We start from the raw sequence: 23,504 nt of genomic DNA on the forward strand, positions 1-23,504 counted from the left end.
AAGGAACAGCTTTTTTAACTTCTTCTTCTCTTTTAAACAAAGAGTGGCAAGAGTATGTTGAGCCAGCTTGTTTGAACAAAGATCCCTTACCTTGCCTTCCCTACTCCAAGTGCAGTGCCTTCATTTCTTACTGCTGATACAGTGCTCAGTAAGGTCCTGCCAATAGTTTGAGCATCCCTTCACTGACTCCTACAGAAGAAGGATGAGAACGCTCTTCCAAAAAGTCCCTATGATGACAGCATTTCAAGCAAGCTGCTTGGTAAGACTTACTCTCAGACACCCCTAAGTATCTGTGAACACATGCTCACCCAGCAGAGGCAGCACAGAAACCATGAAGTCAATCCATTAAGTGCTATTCACTTTGCACAGCATGAAGTTTTGACATGACCAACAAGGTAAATTGGCAAAGAATTCTTAAAGCAGATGTTGATGTGACTGACTTTGGTGAAAGATCAAAACTCTGGAAATTCAGGCAGCAGTTTGTGTTGACAACTGCCCAGGCATATTACAAGATGGTCAGTGAACAATGGGAAAGAAACAGAAATGCACAAGTGTTTCATAAATATTTCATCACACTGTCTTCCAAATTGTAACATATGGATTTGGGCCGCATTTCTCAGAAGCTGAGAATAAGGAAAAGTTCCCCCTGCCTGATACATTGCCAAAATTCTCTTTCATTGACTGGAGTTCAAGATAGCATATAACCTTGACATTGCAAATTTCTAGGGCCTTTTTAGAAGACAGTACGTCAACTATAAACTGGTAGTAACACTTCTAATTAACTGGTTTATGAGGTCAAAGACCACAGTTTCCTGTCATCAGTAACACTTTTTGTAAACCTCTCCTGTCTATTGAAGACAATGAAGTATTTTGGGGGGGTGAGGGGGAGTACTATGGTATTTTAAATTACCAGTAAGCATTCTTGCAACCTGATTACATCGTTTGCAAATTGAAGTATGTTCAGTGAACTGTGAGCATCTTATGCATGGGATGAGAACATTACACAAAGGTCAGACAGAAGGAAGTAAATAAACTCAGCAGGAATGATCCCTTTATAAATGCAGTGCTAACTAAGAATATTTGTGTGGTACCTTGAAACTTTGCAGCTTATTGCCACAAACGAGTTCATAAACAAATCGTCCTGAAGGTCTTGGCTCAAAACCATTATGTTAATGCAAATGTGCAATCTATTTTAATAGCATTATGATGATGCATTTTACCACAGGATTCCTAAGATCTCATATAAATATGAGTAACTGGCTGTAAAAAAAGAGGTTTAAAAAAGAAAGCATATGGTAGCATTTACCTCACCTACTAGTAGGTCACATTTTTTTCTACTTCATTTAACAGTTCATTTCAAGCCCATAAAACTGTGTAACAAAGAATACTTAATTCAATTGGAAAAATGGGGAAAATTGAATTTAAGAGAATGTTTAATTACTCTGGGAAGAATTTGGCTAGGATCCCTGAGCTAACAGCCCATCACTTATGGGAAGACATCATAAAAAGCTTGTGGGTTTTTTTTTGTTTTGTTTAAATATGTTGAAAGCACTTCAGCAAAACAGCATTTCTAGCAACAGGGGCTCCCTAAACTCATCTTCCCTGGTACAGAATTGAGAATATGTTCATGGAACTAAAAAGCCAGTATCATTTGAGAGCAACCTGCTGACTGTTCTGTGCAGTCAGCACCGGCCATTTAGAACAACCTATCTCAAAGGGAAAACCTTATGCCCCACAGCTTGCCACCTATTACATGACTCCTCTGTCATTCCCACCCTGGTTGCCTGGAGAAGTCCGATGAAGTCAGGAAGGCACCTTCCCACTTTGCCCATGGGACAGAGGGACAGCTTTGCGCTGCTCCCTGAGTCTTTCTCAGCTTGTCTGGGAGTCCTTACAAGGTGAGGTCCCAGCACAGATATGAAGACCTAGAACTTGTGCATTGTGCATTAATTGCCAGGGTTTTGGTAGCAGGGGGCAGCAGGGTAGACCTTGGTAGGAGGATATGCCCTGTGCCAGACACAGCCTATTCCAGACAGATCCACAATGGACAAGTCCTGCTTCAAGCCCATGCCCTGGTGGCAGCCTGGACCATCACTACAGGAAGACCAGGACCGCTTAGCAGAGCTGGGGAGTCCATCCAACATTCTCTGTTGCAATAGCAGGGCACTAGTGAGTGCTTAGCTCGGAAGAGACCCAGCAGCCAGCAGTGCTGAGGTGCCTGCGGGGGAAGCTGCTGCCCAAGCTGCGGAGGGAGGGAGGGCACTGCCAGAGAGTGGGGGGTGACTGTCCCAGATGGGCACCCCAACATCTTGGACAGGAAAAGAGGGGACCCTGGTGGTGAGTTAACAACACAGACTGATCAGACCACTCCAGTTACAGTCCTTCACTCAGAAGAGTGAAATTCTCTAAATGAGGGATGCCGACAGCCATTGCCCCAGGGAGACACCTCTGCTATGGTATATTGGGTTTATATGTGTCCTGGTTTCAGCTGAGATAGAGTTAATTTTCTTTCTAGTAGCTGGTATGGTGTTATGTTTTGGATTCAGTATGAGAAGAATGTTGATAACACACTGATGTTTTCAGTTGTTGCTAAGCAGTGTTTATACTAAGCCAAGGATTTTTCAGCTTCTCATGCCCAGCCAGCAAGAAGGCTGGAGGGGCACAAGAAGTTGGGAGGGGACACAGCCAGGACAGCTGACCCAAACTGGCCAAAGGGATATTCCGTACCATCTGATGTCATGCCCAGTATATAAACTGGGGGAGGCCTGCGGGGGGAATCTCTGCTCAGGAACTAACTGGGCATCAGTTGGTGACTGGTGAGCAATTGCATTGTGCATCACTTTTTTTGTATATTCCAATCCTTTTATTATTATCGTAATTTTATTAGTTACTATTATCATCATTATTTTCTTCCTTTCTGTTGTATTAAACTGTTCTTATCTCAACCCCTGAGTTTTGCCTTTTTCCTTCTGATTCTCTCCCCCATCCCACTGGGGGGGGGGCGGGAAGTGTGTGAGCAGCTGCGTGGTGCTTAGTTGCTGGCTGGGGTTAAACCATGACAACGTGCCAAGGTTTTGGGGGAGGCGGGGAGGTCTGCAGGGATGGCTTCTGTGAGAAGACAGCAGGAGCTGCCCTCATATTGGACAGAGCCAGTTTTAGCTGTCTCCAAGATGGATCCACTGCTGGCCAAAGCTAAGCCTATCAGGGATGTTGGCAGCACCTCTGGGATAATGTATTTAAGGAGTAAAAAAAACCTACACAACAGCAGCTGGGAGAGAGGAGAGAAATATGTGAGAGAAACAGCCCTGTAGACCCCCAGGTCAGTGAAGAAGGAGGGGGAGGAGGTGCTCCAGGCACTGGAGCAGAGACTCCCCTGCAGCCCATGGGGAAGACCATGGTGATGTAGGTAGTCATCATGCAGCCCATGGAGGACCACAGTGGAGCAGATATCCACCTGCAGCCTGTGGAGGACATCTGCTGCAGCAGGTGGATGTGCCCTGAAGGAAGCTGTGATGCTGTGGAGACCCCATGCCAGAGCAGGTTCTTGGCAGGAACTGAAGACCATGGAGAAGAGCCCACGCAGGATCAGGTCTTCTGGCAGGACCTGTGGCCCCACGGGGGACCCACACTGGAGTAGTGTGCTCCTGAAGGACTGCGCCCCATGGAAAGGACCTACACTGGAGCAGGGAAAGAGCATAAGGAGGAAGGGGAGGCAGAGACAAAGTGTTATGAACTGACCACAACCTCCATCCTCCATTCCTCTGTGCCGCTGAGGGGGAGGGGGTAGAAGAATCAGGAGTGAAGTCGAGCCTGGGAAGAAAGGAGGAGTGGGGGGAAGGTCTTTTTTAGATTTGTCCTTATTTCTCATTATCCTGCTCTGTTTAACTGGCAATAAATTAAATTAATATACCCAAGTCAAGTCTGTTTTGCCTGTGATGGTAATTGGTAAGTGACCTCCCTGTCCTTATTTTGAACCACAAGCTTTTTGTTCTATTTTCTCCCCCTGTCCTCTTGAGGAGGGTGAGTGATAGAGCAGCTTGGTAGGTACACGGCAGCTAGCCAACGTCAACCCACCACAAATGGCTACAGTGATGTGGGGAAACCGGAGCTGGGGAGATACCACTGATGGCTCTAGAGAGCAGAGTCCCAGGTAGTCTGCACCTATGTCACTTGTAAATGCAGACCTCTGTAGGGGAAAAAGCTTTTGGGATCAGCTGATGGAGGGATACGTGAAGCAATGGATCAATTCTGTTGTTGCCACAAAGGAGACGCCCCCCAAAGGGACAAAGTTTGGAAGCCATGACAGATGAATATTCAAACAGCTATCATGATATGGATGCATGTTTTGTAGAGACAAGGGGTGGAGGTTGTTGAAATGCTGAACCTGGAACAGGACCAGGGTGACAAAGGGTAGAGATTGCAATGCATGCAGATGTTGAAACTATTGTAATGCTCTTGATTTTGGTGTTTTCCAGGGGCAAGGCGGGGAGTTTCACTGAGCACATATAGACACTGCTACCACATCCATTCCTCTTGTCTGGTAGGAAGGGCAGAGTTTATAAGACATGTCTATTAAGGTTATGGTGACGCTAAAAGCAGAGCTTGTAATGAATGTAACATGCATTTTGCTGAGGAGAGGGGTGGAATGCATCAGGCATAATTGTCAGGGGTTTGGTAGCAGTAGAGCAGCAGGACAAAGCACTGCAAGAAGTGGCCAAGGGCTGCCAACACCTCAACAGAGCCACCACAGGTCACAGCTGAGCCTGCCAGTCAAACGTGGTGCCTCTGACACGACCAGAGGAGTTTGCAACTCAAAAACATATTTAAGAAAGAGTAATAAAAAAAAAAAAAAAAGAAAGAAAAGAAAAGAAAAAAGGAACAGGGCCAGAGCGGGTGGTGAGAGGAGACAGTTGAAAAGAAAAAGACCAGACCAGACCAGGAGGAGGAGAAGGAAGACAGGAGCCAAACTAGCAGCAGACCAAGCAGAGGCCACAGCTGGAACAGTGGCCGAATGAGCAGTGGTTGAGTAGGGGGATGCTGAAGGGACTGCCATCTGCGGAGGAACCCCCACGCACTGCCCCCAACCTCGTGTGCCATCTCTCCCCTCACTGAAGGGGCCAAGTGTAGCATGCAGTGAGAGGACTGGAGAACAAACTGGGGAAGGACACGTTTCAAAGAGACAAGGGGAGCCTTCCTAAAGTGTGTGTTTGGGTTTTTTCTTTCTATTACCAGAATCAGTAATTAGAAGGTTGTTTATTGACAAAAAATTAAATTTATTGAAATTATACCAAAATCAGTAGAACAGTTTTTCCCACAACAAATCTGGCAATTAAATCATACCGTAAGCAAATGAGGAGTGACAGAAGAAAACGAGATAATACAAACAGGTTGAAATGTTGGGACTACGGTGAAAGAGGGAAATCAGACCTGTGGAGAACAGGCATACCTCTGGTATAGCAGGGCAGTATTGACACCTGAAAAACTAACAAAGTAATCCTACAAATAAGGGAAACCCACCCGTATATTCCCAGCAGTAATGAAACAGCACAGCAGGGTTCTGCTTCCTGCAGCTGCGTTTTTCTCAAAACTTGTTTAATGGCATTAGCTAACAGTGTGGCTCCAGCTCACTCTTAATGGCTATTTTAAAGTATATTTGTCTCCTCTCCTTAATTTAGCCACAGAGCACAGCACCAAAAGAATGAGAGCAATTATGCCACCTGTAGATCATCAAGCATTGCAGAAAAAGTCCAGCCTTGCATTACAAAGTATGATTACACAGTATTCCCTGTAATACTTGTAATAACCATTGCCTCCCACCTAACCCTCAGTTTAACAATTTTGCAAAAGCGGAAGCACGCGTGTCTCTGTGTTACAAGAACCTGCGATGGGGAGGATTTTATGCCTCTTCAGCTTTGTAAGAGAATCTAATTAATTGGATTTTCCCAGTTATTTAGATGGCATAATTAAAAAAAATTAATATTAAAAAAACTTCTGTACAGATGTAGAACAATTATCTAAAAATAAATCCATGCCAATCCACCTGCAGTTCATATCAGGTCATTGACATGAAGTTGGAAACTGTTTTAAAATCCATCTTTTTTTTCTGAGATTAAATTATCAGAAATTCCTTTTATTAGTAGGATAGTTCTGTATATTAATGAAAAAATCTGTATTAAGAAAAGTTGAAATTACTTTTCTGAGACAACAAAACCTCCTAGACAACCACAGACTATGAAATAAACAGTGTTTTCTTTTTGCTCCCATATGCACCTGTCTGTTAGGACTTATGAAAATCTGCTGTAATAAAAATAAAATTCCCCATGCATAATTAACCAAAAAAAGAAGATACTAGTGATAGCCACCTACTCCCTTTTTCAGAGCTATAAGCACTTCTTGTCCAAGTGACTTCAGCATTCCAATTCCAAATTTACCTGTTTCGCTCAGTTATGTGTATATCTAACTGTAATAACTGCTCCTATAAAAATACAAACACTTAACTAATTACAAAAAAATGAAACTGACAGATGTATGAATTAACAGATGGATAAAGCATGAGATTTACAAAGTTCTTTAATCCATCTTATCAACTTGCCTGCTTCCTTCTGACTTTGCGGCAGTCTCTTATGTTCCATATAATTCTTTTTCCCCAGTCTATGAAGTGACACTGTCTCCCTCCCACTTTGAAACAATGAGCTATTTGGACAAAAAGCAATCTTGGGAAGCTCATGGGCAACGGAAGAACTGAACCCCTGTTTTCAGGTAGCAAGAATTTTGGTTTAGGGTTCAAGAGTTAATCATGTCTTCTCCCACTGCCTTTGGCACAACAAACTAGGAGCTGTTGCAGCCTCTGAATTCATACCTCATCACAAAAAAATTTGTATTTCAGGATTTGCAAGAGAAATTTTTGTATACATTGTGGAAGACCTTGAACTAGTAACCAAGGCTGTAAAATACAAACAGGTAAGATTTATAACTGAGCAGGGTAAAGAGACCACTCAGCTGGAAGGGACTCAAGTACAAAAAAATGCTGGACAGGGTATTACATTACATGTCATGAAGTAAGTCATCAAAGACTGCATGTTGAGAGTTTTGTATGAAGTCCATCTATCATCACATTTGATTACTACTACTTAGCAGAATGTCAGCTTGTGGTGGGTTGACCCCGGCTGGACACCAGGTGCCCACCAAAGCTGTTCTATCACTCTTCCCCTCCTCAGCTGGACAGGGGAGACAAAATATAACAAAGGGCTTGTGGGTCGAGATAAGGACAGGAGAGATCAACTCACCAATTACCATCACAGGCAAAACAGACTCAGCTTGGGGAAAATTAACTCAATTTATTACAAATCAACCAGAGTAGGGTAATGAGAAATAAAACCGAATCTCAGAACACTTTCCCTCCACCCTTCTTTTCTTCCCGGGCACAACTTCATTCCCGGATTCTCTACCAACCCGCCCCAGAGGCGCAGGGGGACGGGGAAATGGGGTTTATGGTCAGTTCATCACACGTTATTTTCTGCTGCTTCATCCTCCTCAGGGGCAGGACTCATCACACTCTTCCCCTGCTCCAGCTTGCGGTCCCACCCACGGGAGACAGTCCTCCACAAACTTCTCCAACGTGGGCCCTTCCCACGGGCTGCAGTTCTTCACAAACTGCTCCAGCATGGGTCCCTTCCACGGTGTGCAGTCCTTCAGGAGCACACTGCTCCAGCATGGGTCCCCATGGGGTGACAAGCCCTGCCAGAAAACCTGTTCCGTGGGCTCCTCTCTCCACAGATCTGCAGGTCCTGCCAGGAGCCTGCTCCAGCGCGGGGTTCCCACAGGGTCACAGTCTCCTTTGGGAACCCACCTGCTCTGGCGTGGGGTCGTCCCCAGGCTGCAGGTGGATATCTGCTCCACTGTGGACCTCCATGGACTGCAGGGGCACAGCCTGCCTCACCATGGTCTTCCCCACGGGCCGCAGGGGAATCTCTGCTCCGGCACCTGGAGCACCTCCTCCCCCTCCTTCTTCACTGACCTGGGGGTCTGCAGGGTTGTTTCTCTTACATGTTCTCACTCCTCTCTCCGGCTGCCATTTTCGTCTGTCCCAGCTTTTTTTCCTTCTTAAAAATGTTATCACAGAGGCGTTACCACTATCGCTGATGGGCTCGGCCTTGGCCAGCGGCGGGTCCGTCTTAGAGCCGGCTGGTATTGGCTCTGTCGGACACAGGGGAAGCTTCCAGCAGCTTCTCACAGAAGCCACCCCTGTAACCCTCCCGGCTACCAAAACCTTGCCACACAAAACCCATACAGCTTGTCACTAGGTCAATTTTTTCAACCTTTTTTTGGTGCTGAAGGAGTAGAAGGTCAAATATTTTTTTTATCCATCTGTTCACGCTATGCTATGCTTATCTCCTCATAAACAGAAGCAGCTTCACCCACAGTGCTCTGTGATTGCTTTGTACGATATACCACCAGCCTAACTGTGCCAAGAGTGCCTGCTGTGCAAACCAGCTCGTTCTTCCTTCTGAACTAATGGCATCCACTGCTCCAAGTTAACAGAATACTTTTCTGTATCACCTTTGCAAACCACAACAGCTGTTGCATGAAAGCCTGCAGTGCATACTCTAATGCTTGTGGCCTCTTCCTCAGTTGTGGCTATGCAAAACATCCCGGGATAATGTGCTTCTCGAGAGGGTGCCAGCTCATGGAGTACAAGACATAATCAATGTAATCATATTAAAAACTACAAAAGTCACCTTAAGCCATGTGTCTCAAGTTTCTGCTATAAAGTTCGTCAAAGCTCATGCTTTGTCATTTGTAAAATTTCCAGACAATAAGAATGATTCTGGTTCAAGACATAAATGTAAATCTTTCTGATAAAGCTAAATAAGTTAGATTCATAAATATATTTCCTCTGGGACTTTCTGGAAGAGCTCAACTGAAATTTCTTCAAAGATTATTTTCAAAGAAAAAAGCTCTGCTGACTGAACTGTTGATTAAAAGAGCTTTTTATTGAAGATCTTTAGATTTTAATACTAACTTAAAACAACAACAAAGTTTATTAAAATATCCTACAGTATCTTTAAAATCATTCAATACAGCAATTTGTATTACCTAAAATCAGTGAAGCTGTGAAGGAACACAATTAAATGTGATCTTCAAATGCCTCCAATTTATTGTGTCTTTGTAGTATATCTTGCAATTAAGAATTGCTAATCTCTTCATTGATTAACATTGATTAAAAGCTCAAACTGCCATTTGTTGAAGAATTTTAGTTGTAACAGTTTCTTCTTCATTTACAGATAATGTCTGCAGGAATTGTACCCTCTTTTCCTTTAATACCCCCTTTCCTTAGATATTGTCATACCTACCTCACTCTCTTTCTGGACAAAAACGTGCTTTCTTAAATTCCAAATATAATGACAATCTACTCATTATAATCTTGCACAACTGCATTATCAACCCAAAGTTTCAAAACATGAAACAAATCCTCCTTATTCAGATAGAGGACCATTTACAGAGTATTTAAATATGAACTATAATGTAGGAATACAGGAAATAATGTAGAAATAGGAAAAAGCCAGAAAAACCCTGAAGTGTTGGCCATGGCGCCTAGCTCAGTAAAAAAGATGAAACAACACAGTCACATGGTGAACAAAATTTAATCCATAAGAGAGCTGGTCTTCTCTTACAGACAGTTTTATTATAAGCTTTTACCACCTGACTGCTAATTTTAACTATTTAGAAGTTATAGTTTATATATAGTTTAGAAGGACTGCACAAGTACTTCTAGTTCATTTCAGCACAAAATGACCAAACTGAGTTTAATACACAGTTGTGTACACAGTGCTTAAACGTAGCCTTTGCACTGCTCCATGCTCAATGGGTGTCTTCATCGAGCACTACCTGTCTCACAGATAACTGCTTGCAGTTACAGCAGAAGTTCTGACTTAGCACTGTACTACCAGGACAGCACAAGCAAAGCTAAAATAACACTCAAACCACTAAATACAACCTTTAAACTTGATCTAAGAGACTAAAGCCAGTTAGGTCACATTTCAAGATGGGAAAACTTTTTTTTTTTTTCTGCAAGAAGGTATTTCTGCATTTGAGAACTCCAACGTCATTAAAACAGCTCCATGTGATTTGAATAATAGCAAGTATCAACTAGTATATAAAATAAAAATCAAACCAAGCATTGATTTTAAGCTCTGGTGTATTTAGTAACAACCAAACTATCCATCATAGTTTAAAAAAATATTTTAATACACTTATTAACTTAATACTTCACAAGTCACTGTATTTTTCATTTTCACTAAGAATTTAAACCCTTTAAAACAAGACTTGCAATGCAATTCCAATAAAAAGAAGAGTAGGGACAGCAGAATATTCTCTTCCTTTAAGAAAAGATCAGCTAAAAAGTACAGAGTGTTAACTGAGACAGGTTGTAACTGCAACTGTTAAAGTCTGTGATCCATGCAATGAAGAATTCAAGTATGCACAAAGAAGCAAATCTGCTAGGAACGTTTTTGATATTCCTGCTGTCTGCTTGTATTTTTCCCCAAGAGCTTAGAGTATGATCCTTCACATCATTGCTTCATAACTCAATGGCTCAGAACTTTCTCAGAAAGAAAAGTCTGTGATTCACCCCAGTGATAAGCCATATCTGATAGTTCACTTTTGCAAAGTCTTAAACCTTCTATATAGGTGCACACTGCAAGGGAGTGAAGGTACACAGTACCCTGTTAACAATCAGCATCTGGAAGACTGATTCTTGAACTTTCAGGACTATCATGTAGTTACATGTTCAGGTACAGAGGGCTCCAAGTTAACATTGCCACACTTACCTATGTCTATAAAATTTTGTACAAAACAAAACATTTTAAAATCCAGAATACTGTTATGAGCAAATTAAGTTTCTACAAAATCACACGTAGATGTGATTTATACCTAGTCTTTCTGGCGTAATAACCTCCTACAGTAAGAGCAGATTTGTTTGTAAACAGCAAATGTTTTTTTATTTCCTGTAGTACACAAATATATTTTAGTATCTTAGTGAAATGTAAAGTAATAGTAAAATAAATCTAAAGTAAAGTAGTAAAATGGGTTTTTACTGGATTTTTTAAATACTTATTAAATATCAGTATTTCTTAAGAAATTATGAATGTTTTGGGAAAACACATTTCACTCAAAATCACAGAAGCAAAGAAGAAAACTTAAGAAGAATATTAATTCTAACTGGACTTTTTCAGAATACCAGTTCCAAGCATGTAAAACACTAACAGTCTCTCCCTGCCTCCCATTTTATTATTAATATTATTCCACCCTTAAAAAGCAATTAATAGTCTTTAATGAAGAAACACCATTATGTTCTCTCATTGTTTTAGAAAAAAAATATGTATCCTGACACATGTGTAGGGACAAGTATAAGTACCAACCGCAGTGGGAACAATGAGAATATTCAGCAAATGTTTAATTTTTCAGTTTGGCATACTGAAGCTCATCTCTATCACCATTTAGTGGTACTATCTCAAAAAGCAAAAAATGTTTCACACAGCCCAATCAATAGTACTACTCAGCTTTCCAAGAGTTTCTTGGCATAGTATCTTAGTTTACTTTCATTACATTATTTTTACTCGTCCTACCACTTCAAAGTCTTTTTCAGTTCCATTTCACAGTAGGCAGGATTTCAGAATTTTAAAAGAACTAATTGTATGTTAAATGATCCATAATTTTTCTGTCTATTATTTTAATAAAGCAAACATTTTAACAGCCTCAGGGGTACTACTTACATTTTATGCTCCACTACAAGGCCTAAAAAAATTTAGGCAAGTAAAATGCCAAAATACAGATGCATTTAGTCCACATCCCTTTGACTTTCCATAAATGATCAGACCATATGAGCATTTATATAGCTAGGTTCAATTCAGTTAGTACTTAACAGAATTGGCTTAAGCCACTGTTTACCAGGATCACAACCATGCTTACACAGCACATGCTGTGACCACACACAGCTGTGGTAGGATTGCTACTGAGATTTATATAAGACAGACTAGTTTAAACCGATTACTTCAAAACTATCTCAAGGACATATGCACACTCAGGAAAATAACCCTCTCAAGTGTGAGGCAGATATAATTTTAAGATTCAAAGTGTCAACACTCAAAACGGAATTAAACACTGGAGTCTCTTCAGACTTGAAGGGTGCATGATCTTCAATATTTGACTATTATCTCGTCTAGCACGGCAATACTTGTCTTTTCTCCATGGAGAAAAGAAGGCTCAGGGGGTACCTCAACACAGTATTCCAGTACTTGAAGGGCAGCTACAAAGAGTACAGAGGCGCTCTCTTCACAAGGAGCCACATGGGGAGGACAAGGGGCAACAGGTACAAGTTGCACTGGGAGAGTTTTGATCTCAATTTAAGAAAATTTTTTACAGTGAGAACAATCACTAGAACAACCTCCCCAGGGACATGGTGGAGTCCCCATCACTGGAGGTTTTCAAGATGCGACTGCACAAGGTGCTAGATAATCTCATACAGGCTTCCCTTCCCACAAAACAGTGGACCAGGTTATCTTTCGGAGTCCGTTCCAGCCTGGGCCGTTCTATGAATCTATGATTCTGGTCCAAAAGATTTTTCCAGGGGGTCCCATGTGAAAGAAAGAAAACATAGCATGAAGACATGGTCCCACATGGAGAACTGAAGAAGGTAACTATAAAACATAAGAAAAAGTCTGAAAGGAACATGATAAATTCTCAAATGCATGGCAAGGCCTGAGCATTAGAGACCTGGTAATTTTCAGAGTCTCTGTGGACCTCCACTCTGAATAATTATCTTTTATGACCCCTAAAATTTCACCCATGGATTCTTTCATTCTTGCCGTAAGATCAAATCACTCAGATAACCCAAAAGGCCTAATAGAACATTATGTACTTCTGACAAAAACCAAAATGTTGAAACCATTTGCATTTTGGAAATAAAAGAATTTTAAGGAATTTGTTTTTAACATTGAGTTCTTCCACAATGATAATGTACAAACCAGATTAGTAACTTCACTTCTGTCCTCTCAGACACTTGCTGCAACCAGAAACAGGTGAGGCAGAATTTGGATGACTAGTAAGTCAGCAGGGTGTATTTTTTTCATAGATGTGCTTCCTGTCAGGTATTTCTGACAGGCACCGCAGGTGATGTTCTAGTTACATCAGTGTGACCAAATTAATGTATTTGTAATACAGAAGGTTAAGTAAGAGATGAACTTATCCTGAAGTATTATTCATTTTCTGCACCTTATTTACTCAATGCTATGTTTGGCAGGTGAAAACAAGTATTTTAGTTCTATACATAATACAGATTCTTTTTATGCCCCTGCATTTACATTATGAATATATAAAATTTTGCTCTTTGGAACAGTGCAGTTTTGAGCTTAAAGACCTTCTCAACTATTGGACAAAACTGGATCAACTATCTCTCTTTTCATTTTACTACTCAATGAATTCTGCTGGTTTATGCACGACTGACCATTTTCTTTATACTTGTTTAAATAAAAGTATGGTTCACAGGCAAAATGGAACTATAACACAGGGAACAAAATTCCAACATGAAGTTGTTTAAAGAAGGTATCTGGAAAATACTTTATTTCCAACATCTTTCCCATACGGAAGTAGGACTTCAACTCATGTTACTTAATTCCATTGATTATTCTCAAGAGTTATCTGTTGTAATCAACCATTGTTTCTCTAGCTGGTTAGCTCCTGATGTATTTTTCTCAGCAATAATGTGCAAGAGTGAAGCAGAGGAAAATAAGTGTTAATATGGAATAAAGTGAAACAAGACAAACATCATTACCAAAAAATCCAGGTACCATAGTAAAACTATATGCAAAATATTAGCTTTTTTCTAAACAAAGAAATACTGTCAATTTCTTTCTGGTTCAGCTGTTTTTATTTCAACAGGTCATTAGAATCTAAATTTAGCTTACATGTTAACAACTGAATAGAGAAAAATCAAATTTTATAGTTTACAATATAGGATGAGAAATAGTTTCTAACACAGCAATTATTATTATTATTATGAAATAGCAGTAATCTAAGATGAGTAAGTAACAGCCCAGAAGCTACTCTCAACACCATAATGAAAGAGAAATCAAAGATGATACTATCTAGGAGAAGAGACACATAACAAAATGGATTATCTAGACATATTACTGTTTCATATCATAATGCTCCTACTGATCTGATCTGCCAAAAACACTGACTATGGGCAGACAGAGGTAGTAGTTAAGTGCCATAAAGCAGCAATCACCTGGAATATGCTCAAATAACTGATCTTTCAAAAATCAAAATCCACAGTCCGAGACAGTCTAACTGTCAGCAATAAAACAAAACTGAAACAATGATCAGGTTTCAGCTTTATAGAGGAAGGTGGCATGAACAAAGATGAATTAGGCACACCAGAAGTAAATGACTTAATTTTTAAATGACTGGACAAAAAAACCCCACCTTTCAAAAACATGCAATACAGTTCTGTTTCTTCCAGGTTTTGCAGAGATAACCTGTGTTACACGTACCCATTGAGAGGAAATTCTGTCAGCAGCAAGTACATAAGAGAAGGGAAGCAAAAAGGAAGGCCATCTAGAATACCAAAGCTACTACTCCCCAAGTTAATTTTCAAGAAAGGGACACTAATCACAGTACAAATTAATAGAAAAGGGCTGTTGTGGAACAGTGGGCTAGAGTTTATCCGCAACCATTGGATTTTATCTTTGAAGATATTAATCTGTTTCTCTCAGGCCAAAAAAAACCCCAAACCCCCACACCAAAATACAAAAAAAAAAAAAAAAAAAAAGAAAGCTGCAAAAGAACAGGAATAATTAAATAATTACTGGCTTTGGCTAACAAAGCTAAAACTATCTTTGCAAGTTTTAAAAGGAACAGACAAGAATGAAAACCATTTTTTTTCCTCTCTCTACCCCTCCCCACAAGTGAATAGATTAGGAAAAAGTGTTTTCTTCTGCTTTTTCTAACTGGGGAAAACACTCTGCAATTGAGAATAGCCAGTTTACAGAATTTGTGATTTTTGACTTTTGCTGGCAAATTTGGTAGGGCGCAACTAAAGATATTATGAATGGAAACACTTTCTCACTTAAAGGCAAGTCATGTGTCCATGGTCAGGTGCCTCAGCATATGACAAATGTACTGCAGAATTTGAAATGGATTGCAGTGAAATAAATTCCACAAAATCTGTTCATAAAGTTGCAGTTAAATTGAAACACATTGAAATGAATCCCATAAGTTCCTAGATGTAAATTCCATCTGTTTTACCATCTTCCTCTGAAGGCCAAAATAATTTGACTAAAACCTAGAATCTACTCTTCTGTTTCACTTACACCAATATAACCTAATTGCTATACTATAGTAAAAGCCTAAAAGCAACTCCCAGATTTGATATAAAATAGATTTCATCCCTTAAAGCAAATTAGTTGTAAGACCTACAGTAGCTCTTTTCTTGAATTAGCAGCATGTTGACTAACAGTATTCCATTTAAACTGTTCTAACATCATAGTCATAAGGCTTTGGTTTTTAAGTTTGCAAATTGTCACCTCCTCTCCCCTCCTGAAGAGGTAGTCATCTTCTCACTGATCAAAAGTTAATTGAAGGATGAAGAGAATTTTTTCCGTTAGTAAAACTGTTGGTATTAATACTTTTTTTTACAATATACTTTCAGTAATGTCCCTGAATGAAAATGGCAGCTTTGTCAACAAATTCCACCTGGACAAATAATACTAGTCTTATGGAAATACTTTAGAAAACGAAACAAAATCCTTGTTTATACCACCCAGTGGGCACTATTTTTTATAAATGTTGAAAAACTTCCCTCTAAGACACACTATTATAACAATATATGGGTAGAAATATCTTACAGACATCATGCCATCTACAAGAACCTGAGTGATCAGGACAAAATTCTGCCCCATTTTGATCTGTAGCAAAACTGCTCCTATATGTGATTTTGGACAGCCAAATCAACCTAGCTGATGGAAACAAATATTTCAGAACACTTACGTATTTGTGAATTCACACCAAAAGTCTGGAGTCCCCAGAAGTTTCAAAAAACCACAATAAATGAGGAAATGCAAACTAGTTATAAACTGGAACGAAGATTGGACTTAAGACAGCTACTTACAGAAAAACTGTGTTCATTGCATTTGACAGTTCAAGGAGGTGCACATCTTTGCTTTCAAAAGGGCCAGATGCCCTTCACCCCTCCAGGAGCTGTGTGCTTTCCCACACCCTAGCTCCCTACCAGTATGACCCTGGGGGAACTAGTCAGGAGCAAAATCAAGATCTCACTGTAAGAACCAACACAAGATAAAACCTAAAGCAATGGCAGCGCTAAACTTTAGACAGCAATTTGACTTCCAAACAAATTCAAACTTATGGTATTGCACACAAGTTCCAGCCACAGAAGAAATGTAATGGTTTGACCAGTTTTTCCATGCTCCATTGACAAGCATATGACAAAACTACAAAACCAAAAAGTTACATTTCCTTTCAAAGACTTATAAAGAATCCAACCAGTAACCTTTTCCAGCTTCTGGATTTAGAAGAAGTTGGTTATGAATGATGCACAATGCAGGTATACAAAACTGCAGTGTGCCAAATTAAAGCCTTTCCTAGAAAATCTGCAATTTGAGCATTTACCTCAGACACACAATTGTAGTACATAAAGAAATGCCTCCTGGTGTGTTTACATGACATAAATGTAAATAAGTTCAATCTAATAAGAGGAGAAAAAACTTACTCAATAACAGGAACTGAGTCACATTAGATTAAGTTTTACCTTCAAAACTTATACTCAGGACTCCTGTGCCAAAGCCACACTCAATTATCCACTAAAAAATTCCTTGAAAAGTGGTGTCATACCATTCACAATGCAGCAACAGGAACCTAAGTCCATTAATGTTATTAACATTCTATTACAATCTAGGGTATTTTCATTAGGGTAGAGACAGCTGTAATAATTGTATAACCACAGCTTAAGTCTTATTGGCAGTTCAGGGGGGTGGATGTTGATGTTCCCAAGGAAAAAAAAGAAAAAAAAAAAAAGAATAAAAAAACCCAACAAAATCCCCAAACCACATGAGGCCAGTATTTGTTCTGCTTAAAGTCTAAGGAACATTTGCCAAAAGTCAGAAAGTTTTTAATATGGTGAAGACCAAATATGCAGGAAAGAGTGTGACACTTTCGTAAGAGGCTACAAAATTCTACTTTCAGCTTTCCTATTACTGTATTGCAACATACTTATGCAGGCGGAAAAAAATGCTTATTTCATCGGATATGTTATAACATCTTAGGCAACAGGCAAAAATTTTCTACACAAAGCAGTTTTCAATTTTGCAAAACAATGATCCACTATTAAGTTAGATGCATTAACTCAAAACAAACAAAAACAAATTTCAAGTGACCAAGGGGAACCCCCCCAATATTTACAGCCATCTTTCTCACAATCTTATAGGTTGTTTTATTTAACTGTTCAAGTTTTCCTTATCTTGTCAGCTGTTTACAGCTGAGAAGGAAAAAAGATTTCCATGATTTTCACCCTCACAAAAATACTCCGTTCTGACTGGTCAGAAGGCAAGCAACTATTAGAAACACTTAAAAATTTTTATTCTACATATTATAACTCACCTGCTTGGGAAGCCGGAAGAGAGAATTTTTGTAAAATATATCTTTAGCCTGACTCCATGTTCCATCGATGATGATCATAACAGATGGCCTAGAATACATCACAGCAACTTCTTCCAAATTGGTTGCTTCAGCTCCAGGATACAAAATCAGAGTATTGGGATTTCTGCACACAGTTGCTAATTCAGGATACCTTCAATGCACAGACACACAAAATGACAATAATTGTTACAAGTTTTCATGACATACTTCCAGATGTTCCAAGTTACTAACTCCCACTCTTCTTCTCCAAATTTTACTTAAGTTTCAAAAATAGTCCATCACTCAGCTACTACTTTCTCTTTCCAACAGCTCAGAAATTGTTGATTCTCCCTCAGGTACTAAGGGGGGAGAAAAAAAACACACAGAAAAGTAATCAATGAAAGCTGGATAAAGCAATATATCAGGAATATTTTCTGATGCTTTAATCATTAAGTCTCTAATATCTATTTGAACCAAAGACGTTTTGAATTGTTTACCAAAGCTCAACATATGTATTCTTGCAAAATTTGTTCAAGCACTTGGCACAGAAATAGTACAATCATCCCATTTTGAATCTTGTATATATAAAGAACATCAGCAATTCATGGTCCACATCTACAGGACATTTTTGAAAATTTTACCATCTCAATTTATCTTTTTTTTTTTTTCTTTTTTTTTTTTAATTACTACTTCTACAGTTACAGTCCCCAAACTTGTACATTCTCTTCTTTCTTCCTGTTGGCTTCTACACTTGGCAATGGCACTAGATGAATACCTATTAAATGTTCACTTCACATACATGGAAATTCCTGAACTTTTTGCAGGACACCACTGTAAATTAGTTTATAAAAATTTATGAAAGGCATTGTCATTTAAGTAGTATTGGAAGCCTCAAAACCCTCCTAGTCAAGTAGGCTGGTAAGAGAGAATCTGAGAAAAACCTGACCTTGTAACAAAGACTGCATTTCTTGTTTTGAATCAATTCCAGCAGTATTATCATGTAGTTTTCAGAATCACCTCAAACAGAAAGCAGGAAGAAATACAAAGCAAGGGCTGATTAGCAGGAAGAAATACAAAGCAAGGGCTGATTGTCTGAAGCATGTGACAAAGAATAAGAAATTAATTCTGCATAGTACCTCAGAAGTTATAAAGAGTAAGTGATGTGGTAGGAGAAGAAGAGCAGTATGTAGTTGAAATAGCGTGTGACTATTTGTGCTCTGAAGTGGAAAGGGAAGCCAGTACAACTTATCAGAGAAAATAAGGTGTATCAGAATGAGGTTAACAATAGCCAGCACACAAAGTGGACTCTCCATGTTACCTATCAAAACCCACTAGGTGCGAGACCATCAACACAGACACAGGCAGGATGTAGGTATGTAACTTCACACAGAGAAATTCCTAATGCCACTGTGACCCCACAGGTTTTTGGGCTGGGAAACTGTACCACTCCTCCAAAAATCAAGCAAGAATCTTCCTTAAAAGGAAAAAAAAAAAAAAAAAAAAAAAAGAAAGAAAGAAAAAAAAAAAGGTTAGGGAAGAAAGAAATGGTTAACAATGTGGTTTGAGTTGATATATACTAGGTGTACTTCAAATCTGTGCACTCCATGCACTCCATTATCACTCTGTGGGGATATATGTGAAAACACAATTTTATCAGTGTCAGATTCAGGCAGAACTGCAGTGCCTAAGACATTGAAACCCTGTGCTTAAGACTCTTATAGGACCATATGGGAAATATCTAAAAGGAAAGAGGAACTGAATTCAGTGTACCAGTAAGTCCAGAGCTAGTATTCCAGTATTTGACCATCCTCACCCCCTCAATCAAACTGTCCAGACTGATGCAACACTATATGGTTCATTACTGCCAACATTATTTACTAGAAGAGTAATGATCTTTCCTTCCAAAATGAACAGTAAAAGAAGTGTAAAGAGAGACAGGAAATCTGTAAGATAAGTCTGTGGCAAATAGAAGTATATGGAAATTTCTCTGTCCACTATCTTTATAAACCTTACTTACATTACAGTAATTTGGTATCACTTCAGTTTAACCAAGAATCATGCTACATAAAATCAAAAGCAAAGTATCCTAATTCTGGGATAGCAGAGCTTTCAAATCATTGGCATCTCTTAGATGATTAAAAAAAATCATAAAATAATGAATTCTTAAAACTAATCCAAAATCATAATGATTATGAAGAACGACAAGTTCATATTATGAACATTACAACTGAAGTATTAGTCTTTGAAATATGATTCAGTTGAAAAAAATGGTTTTCAATGCATACCTATCCAAGAATTCCAGTCATTTCCGTTTACAACAGTTTATATGCAAAAGCAAAGGCAGGGGGTGTTTCAAACAAATTTTGTATATTTGTCCCACAAATTTAACCTAGGATTTGAGGGCTGATTACGCATACACTGCCATAAGAACTCATAACACTTTACAAACTAGTAGGAGTTGCTGCTATCTTCAAAGAATTTACTATCCACAGACTTAATCCTAGAGTGACACTGAGCACATGCTGAGAGCTATTTAGTACTCTTTCATAGGAACAGGTTCTCCAAAATATATGCTGCGCAACACTTTCTAGGTTATGGTTCACACTGACAGTCACAGTCCACATTAGTAGCTTTATTAAAACATGTGTCTTCCATTCAATAAAACGTGCTTGTTCTCCCTTCCTTAGAACAGCACAGGAAGAATGAGCTAAACACAAACACCTAATGATTTGCTTAGAAAGGGATATTTGTATAAAACAAATTAGAAAAAAAATTTGTATGTATTTCTATACAGGTCTCTCCTGTTAATTCCACTGCAGGTTTTGTATTTGCTGGTGTTTAAGGCTTTGCTTCCTGTTAGTTTGCTGCTGACACATAGTGGTTAGACTTTTTCTATTCACATACTACGACCATTAAGAATTTGTCCCCCAAAACAGTTTTTATGTACATCCTTCAGCTGCATTTAATTAGATCTGTGAAAGAAATTCAAAGTTCAGTAAAAGACTGAATTTGCATCTGGTAAATAAAAATGCATCTGTTAACTGAGCAAATTGATATGGCATTCAAAAGGCAAGTATATATCAACAATACCACTTTTCACAGCCACTTAGCAAGAATATGGTTCTGATGAGCTTGCTTTGGGTAAACACTGTAATACAGTGTATTTAATCATACACTACTTCTGAAATACTGCTATAGGTCAGGATTTTCACTACAAGAGTCAAATGTTTTTGAAAGAAACTTACAGGAAACAATTGTGAAAAATTAGCCATTTCGCCATAATGCTGAAATAGAGCTGTTGCCTGCTGAGCTCTTTTGAAAACCTGATCCACATCCTATGGTACAACCTTTTTTTCCATATAAGCTTTCACTTGTATGCTTAAGCTTACTACAGCATGTAAGTAAAAGGAGTAGGAATTAGATTTCATCTTCACAAAGCTTTACTTCTAAGAGTAAGTCCATATAATCCTACTATAAAAACACATTCAAACAATGTTAATTTTTTTAAATACCAATAATTTATTCCATTGTTAAGTACAAGAGTGATTTGAGACAAATAGTGTGGCTTATTAAAAATACAGGAGACAATTTCATTAAGACTGATATTTGTATTCATGACAACTCACGAAATATTAAAGGATATACACCAGTTTTGAAACTCTTCTCAGAGCCACAGCAGAAGCTCCTTGCTCAGTCCTAGGCTACCCAGGAAAATGTATTTTTGCTTCTTATCCCTGCCTAAATTTCCTGCAAACAAGGGTGGAGTCAAAAACTCAGTACCAGGTCAGTTGGCAGTCCAGACTGCCTTGTTTAGAATGACTAGACAGAAATTTCAGGCCACACACTAGATCACTGCACCGGGAGGTAGATAAGCAACTTCTTAGCAAGACACATCTCTGATCCCAAGTCCTTCAAATTGCTAAAAGCTGAGAGAGGAATTGGGTAAGTCTCACCGTGCTTGTAGACACTCTTCTGTGAGCTCTTTATCTTTTGGAATGTGTTTTGTTTGTTTGTTTCTTTTAAATTCAAGCTGCTTTTATTTAAATTCAGGAACACAATTCTGTAGCCCAGCTAGACTTGTATCTGTGGGGAAATTAAACCCAACAGAAACACAAAGGTAAGTTAGGAGCAGAAGGCCGAGTTAGGATAAGAACAAGGACAAGCACAAGCTAGGAGCACAAGCATGAGCAGCCGCACCAGAATAAGCTACTCCAAGTTACTGAAGAAACAGTTGATTATGATGATGGAAGAATTTCACACAGCAGCTGCCTGCAGTCAGAAACATGGTCGTCTTGTTTTTCTTGCTATCTTGTGACGTACAGTAGTACAGAGTTTAACAGCATTTGTGACTTCAAACATGGCAAAATATAACATGCCTGTCATCAAGACATGTAGCTTTGGCAGTGCAGATGCAAAATGAGGGGGGATGTTTGTGCTGGAGGCAGCAGTTGCTGTAGACAAGACAGCTAGACTGCATGCCTCACAACAAAGCTTTGTTTATGAAATGTCTCCAGAAATGAGTTTGCCCACTAGTTTATGACGACCTGGAATCAGGATCAATTTGGTGAAGGAAGTTCCTCCTTTAATTGTATCTCTTCTCACTAGTATTCAGAACATCAACATTTCCTGCCATCTTTGAAACTTCAACCTTGCCTGCAAATGCCTGAACATGACTGTGGCCCAATACCAGCAGACATGTCAAAGAAAATGTCGAGGCTGGGCACAGTAAAGGAGCACAGCAGTAAGCCCAAGAGGCTAAACTGTGAGGGGAAGAAGAGAGTGAAGAGCAGTGTGGTTGCTGGTCAGCGTTGGAGACTATGTTGAGTTACATCTTATTCCACATCATAGTCCTAGGTCTTTAGATCATGCTTTTGTAGAAGCCTTTCTTAATGTGAAGCATAACTAACTTCAGAGAATTAAAGGGGACCTTAATTTTACCTTCCATTTCAGTCAGAACAGACATGCTGATGGCAGACTCTTTGAAGCCACCAAATTTCAAGAGGAGACTGAGAAGCTCAATTTCTAAACAAGTACTTTTCTTCCTACAGATCAGAGGTTGACTTTTAAGGAATTCACAAGTCTGTGTCAGTCAGGACAAAAGAGAAACGTTACATTGCTACAAATGAAAAAAATCTCTTGAACAGTCTGTTCCTTCTTGGCCTTTCTCAAAGACACTGCAAAAGAATGGTATAAACTCCTAACTGAGTGACAATGAGAACTTGTTAATTTAGGTACTGTACTTTAGTGTATTACCAGACTTGGTAGGCTTTAATATTACTTTGTTTTGCATGCTACTTCACAAACAACTTCTCTCATTAAAGAAGTGGACCAAGTAAAGAATTTCAAATACAAAATTGCTCTATGTTAACTTAACAGCCATGAAGACAATCAACTAAGCAAATCCTTCATTTATTTTGCGTCACACATATTCATGCACTATTAACACCAGTTATCAAAAGCTTCCTTTAGATTTGTTATGATTAGGACTTCAAAGCCATGAATCTCAATCCTTAAAAGAGTATATTAATAGTGAATCTCTGATGAAGTTACGAGTACGAAGGAAATAACTTATGCTCCATGTCCACAGAGGGCAAGAAAAGAAATAGTAAGTATAACTGCAGCAATACAGATTCAAACCATACAGGGACAAAACCTCACAAGCTCTCCAACGGTAATAAGTTATGTTCAGTTTAAGTGTTAAAACAGACCCACTGAGAATTCTGCAGACTCTCCTGTACATGCTATTAATACCATGCCTACATGCAGCTGATCTCACTTTCGTAGGGGAGTAACAGTGGCATCTTGATGATCTT

The 23,504-nt window shown here is 39.2% G+C and overlaps 1 protein-coding gene across 6 annotated transcripts in view; it reads right to left on the bottom strand.

The window, feature by feature from the left end:
* The window catches only part of DTWD2 (DTW domain containing 2), a 91,924-nt gene that overhangs the window by 22,106 nt on the left and 46,314 nt on the right, over window positions 1–23,504 (bottom strand). For all 6 annotated transcript variants that reach the window (XM_030004447.1, XM_041120880.1, XM_041120882.1 and 3 more), the window contains one exon: window positions 17,674–17,863. In XM_030004447.1, coding sequence (XP_029860307.1) covers window positions 17,674–17,863 — 190 coding nt within the window. The remainder of the gene's footprint in view (window positions 1–17,673; window positions 17,864–23,504) is intronic.

The sequence above is a fragment of the Aquila chrysaetos genome, chromosome Z, assembly GCF_900496995.4.
Source record: "Aquila chrysaetos chrysaetos chromosome Z, bAquChr1.4, whole genome shotgun sequence".
NCBI classification, from domain to species: Eukaryota; Metazoa; Chordata; class Aves; order Accipitriformes; family Accipitridae; genus Aquila; species Aquila chrysaetos.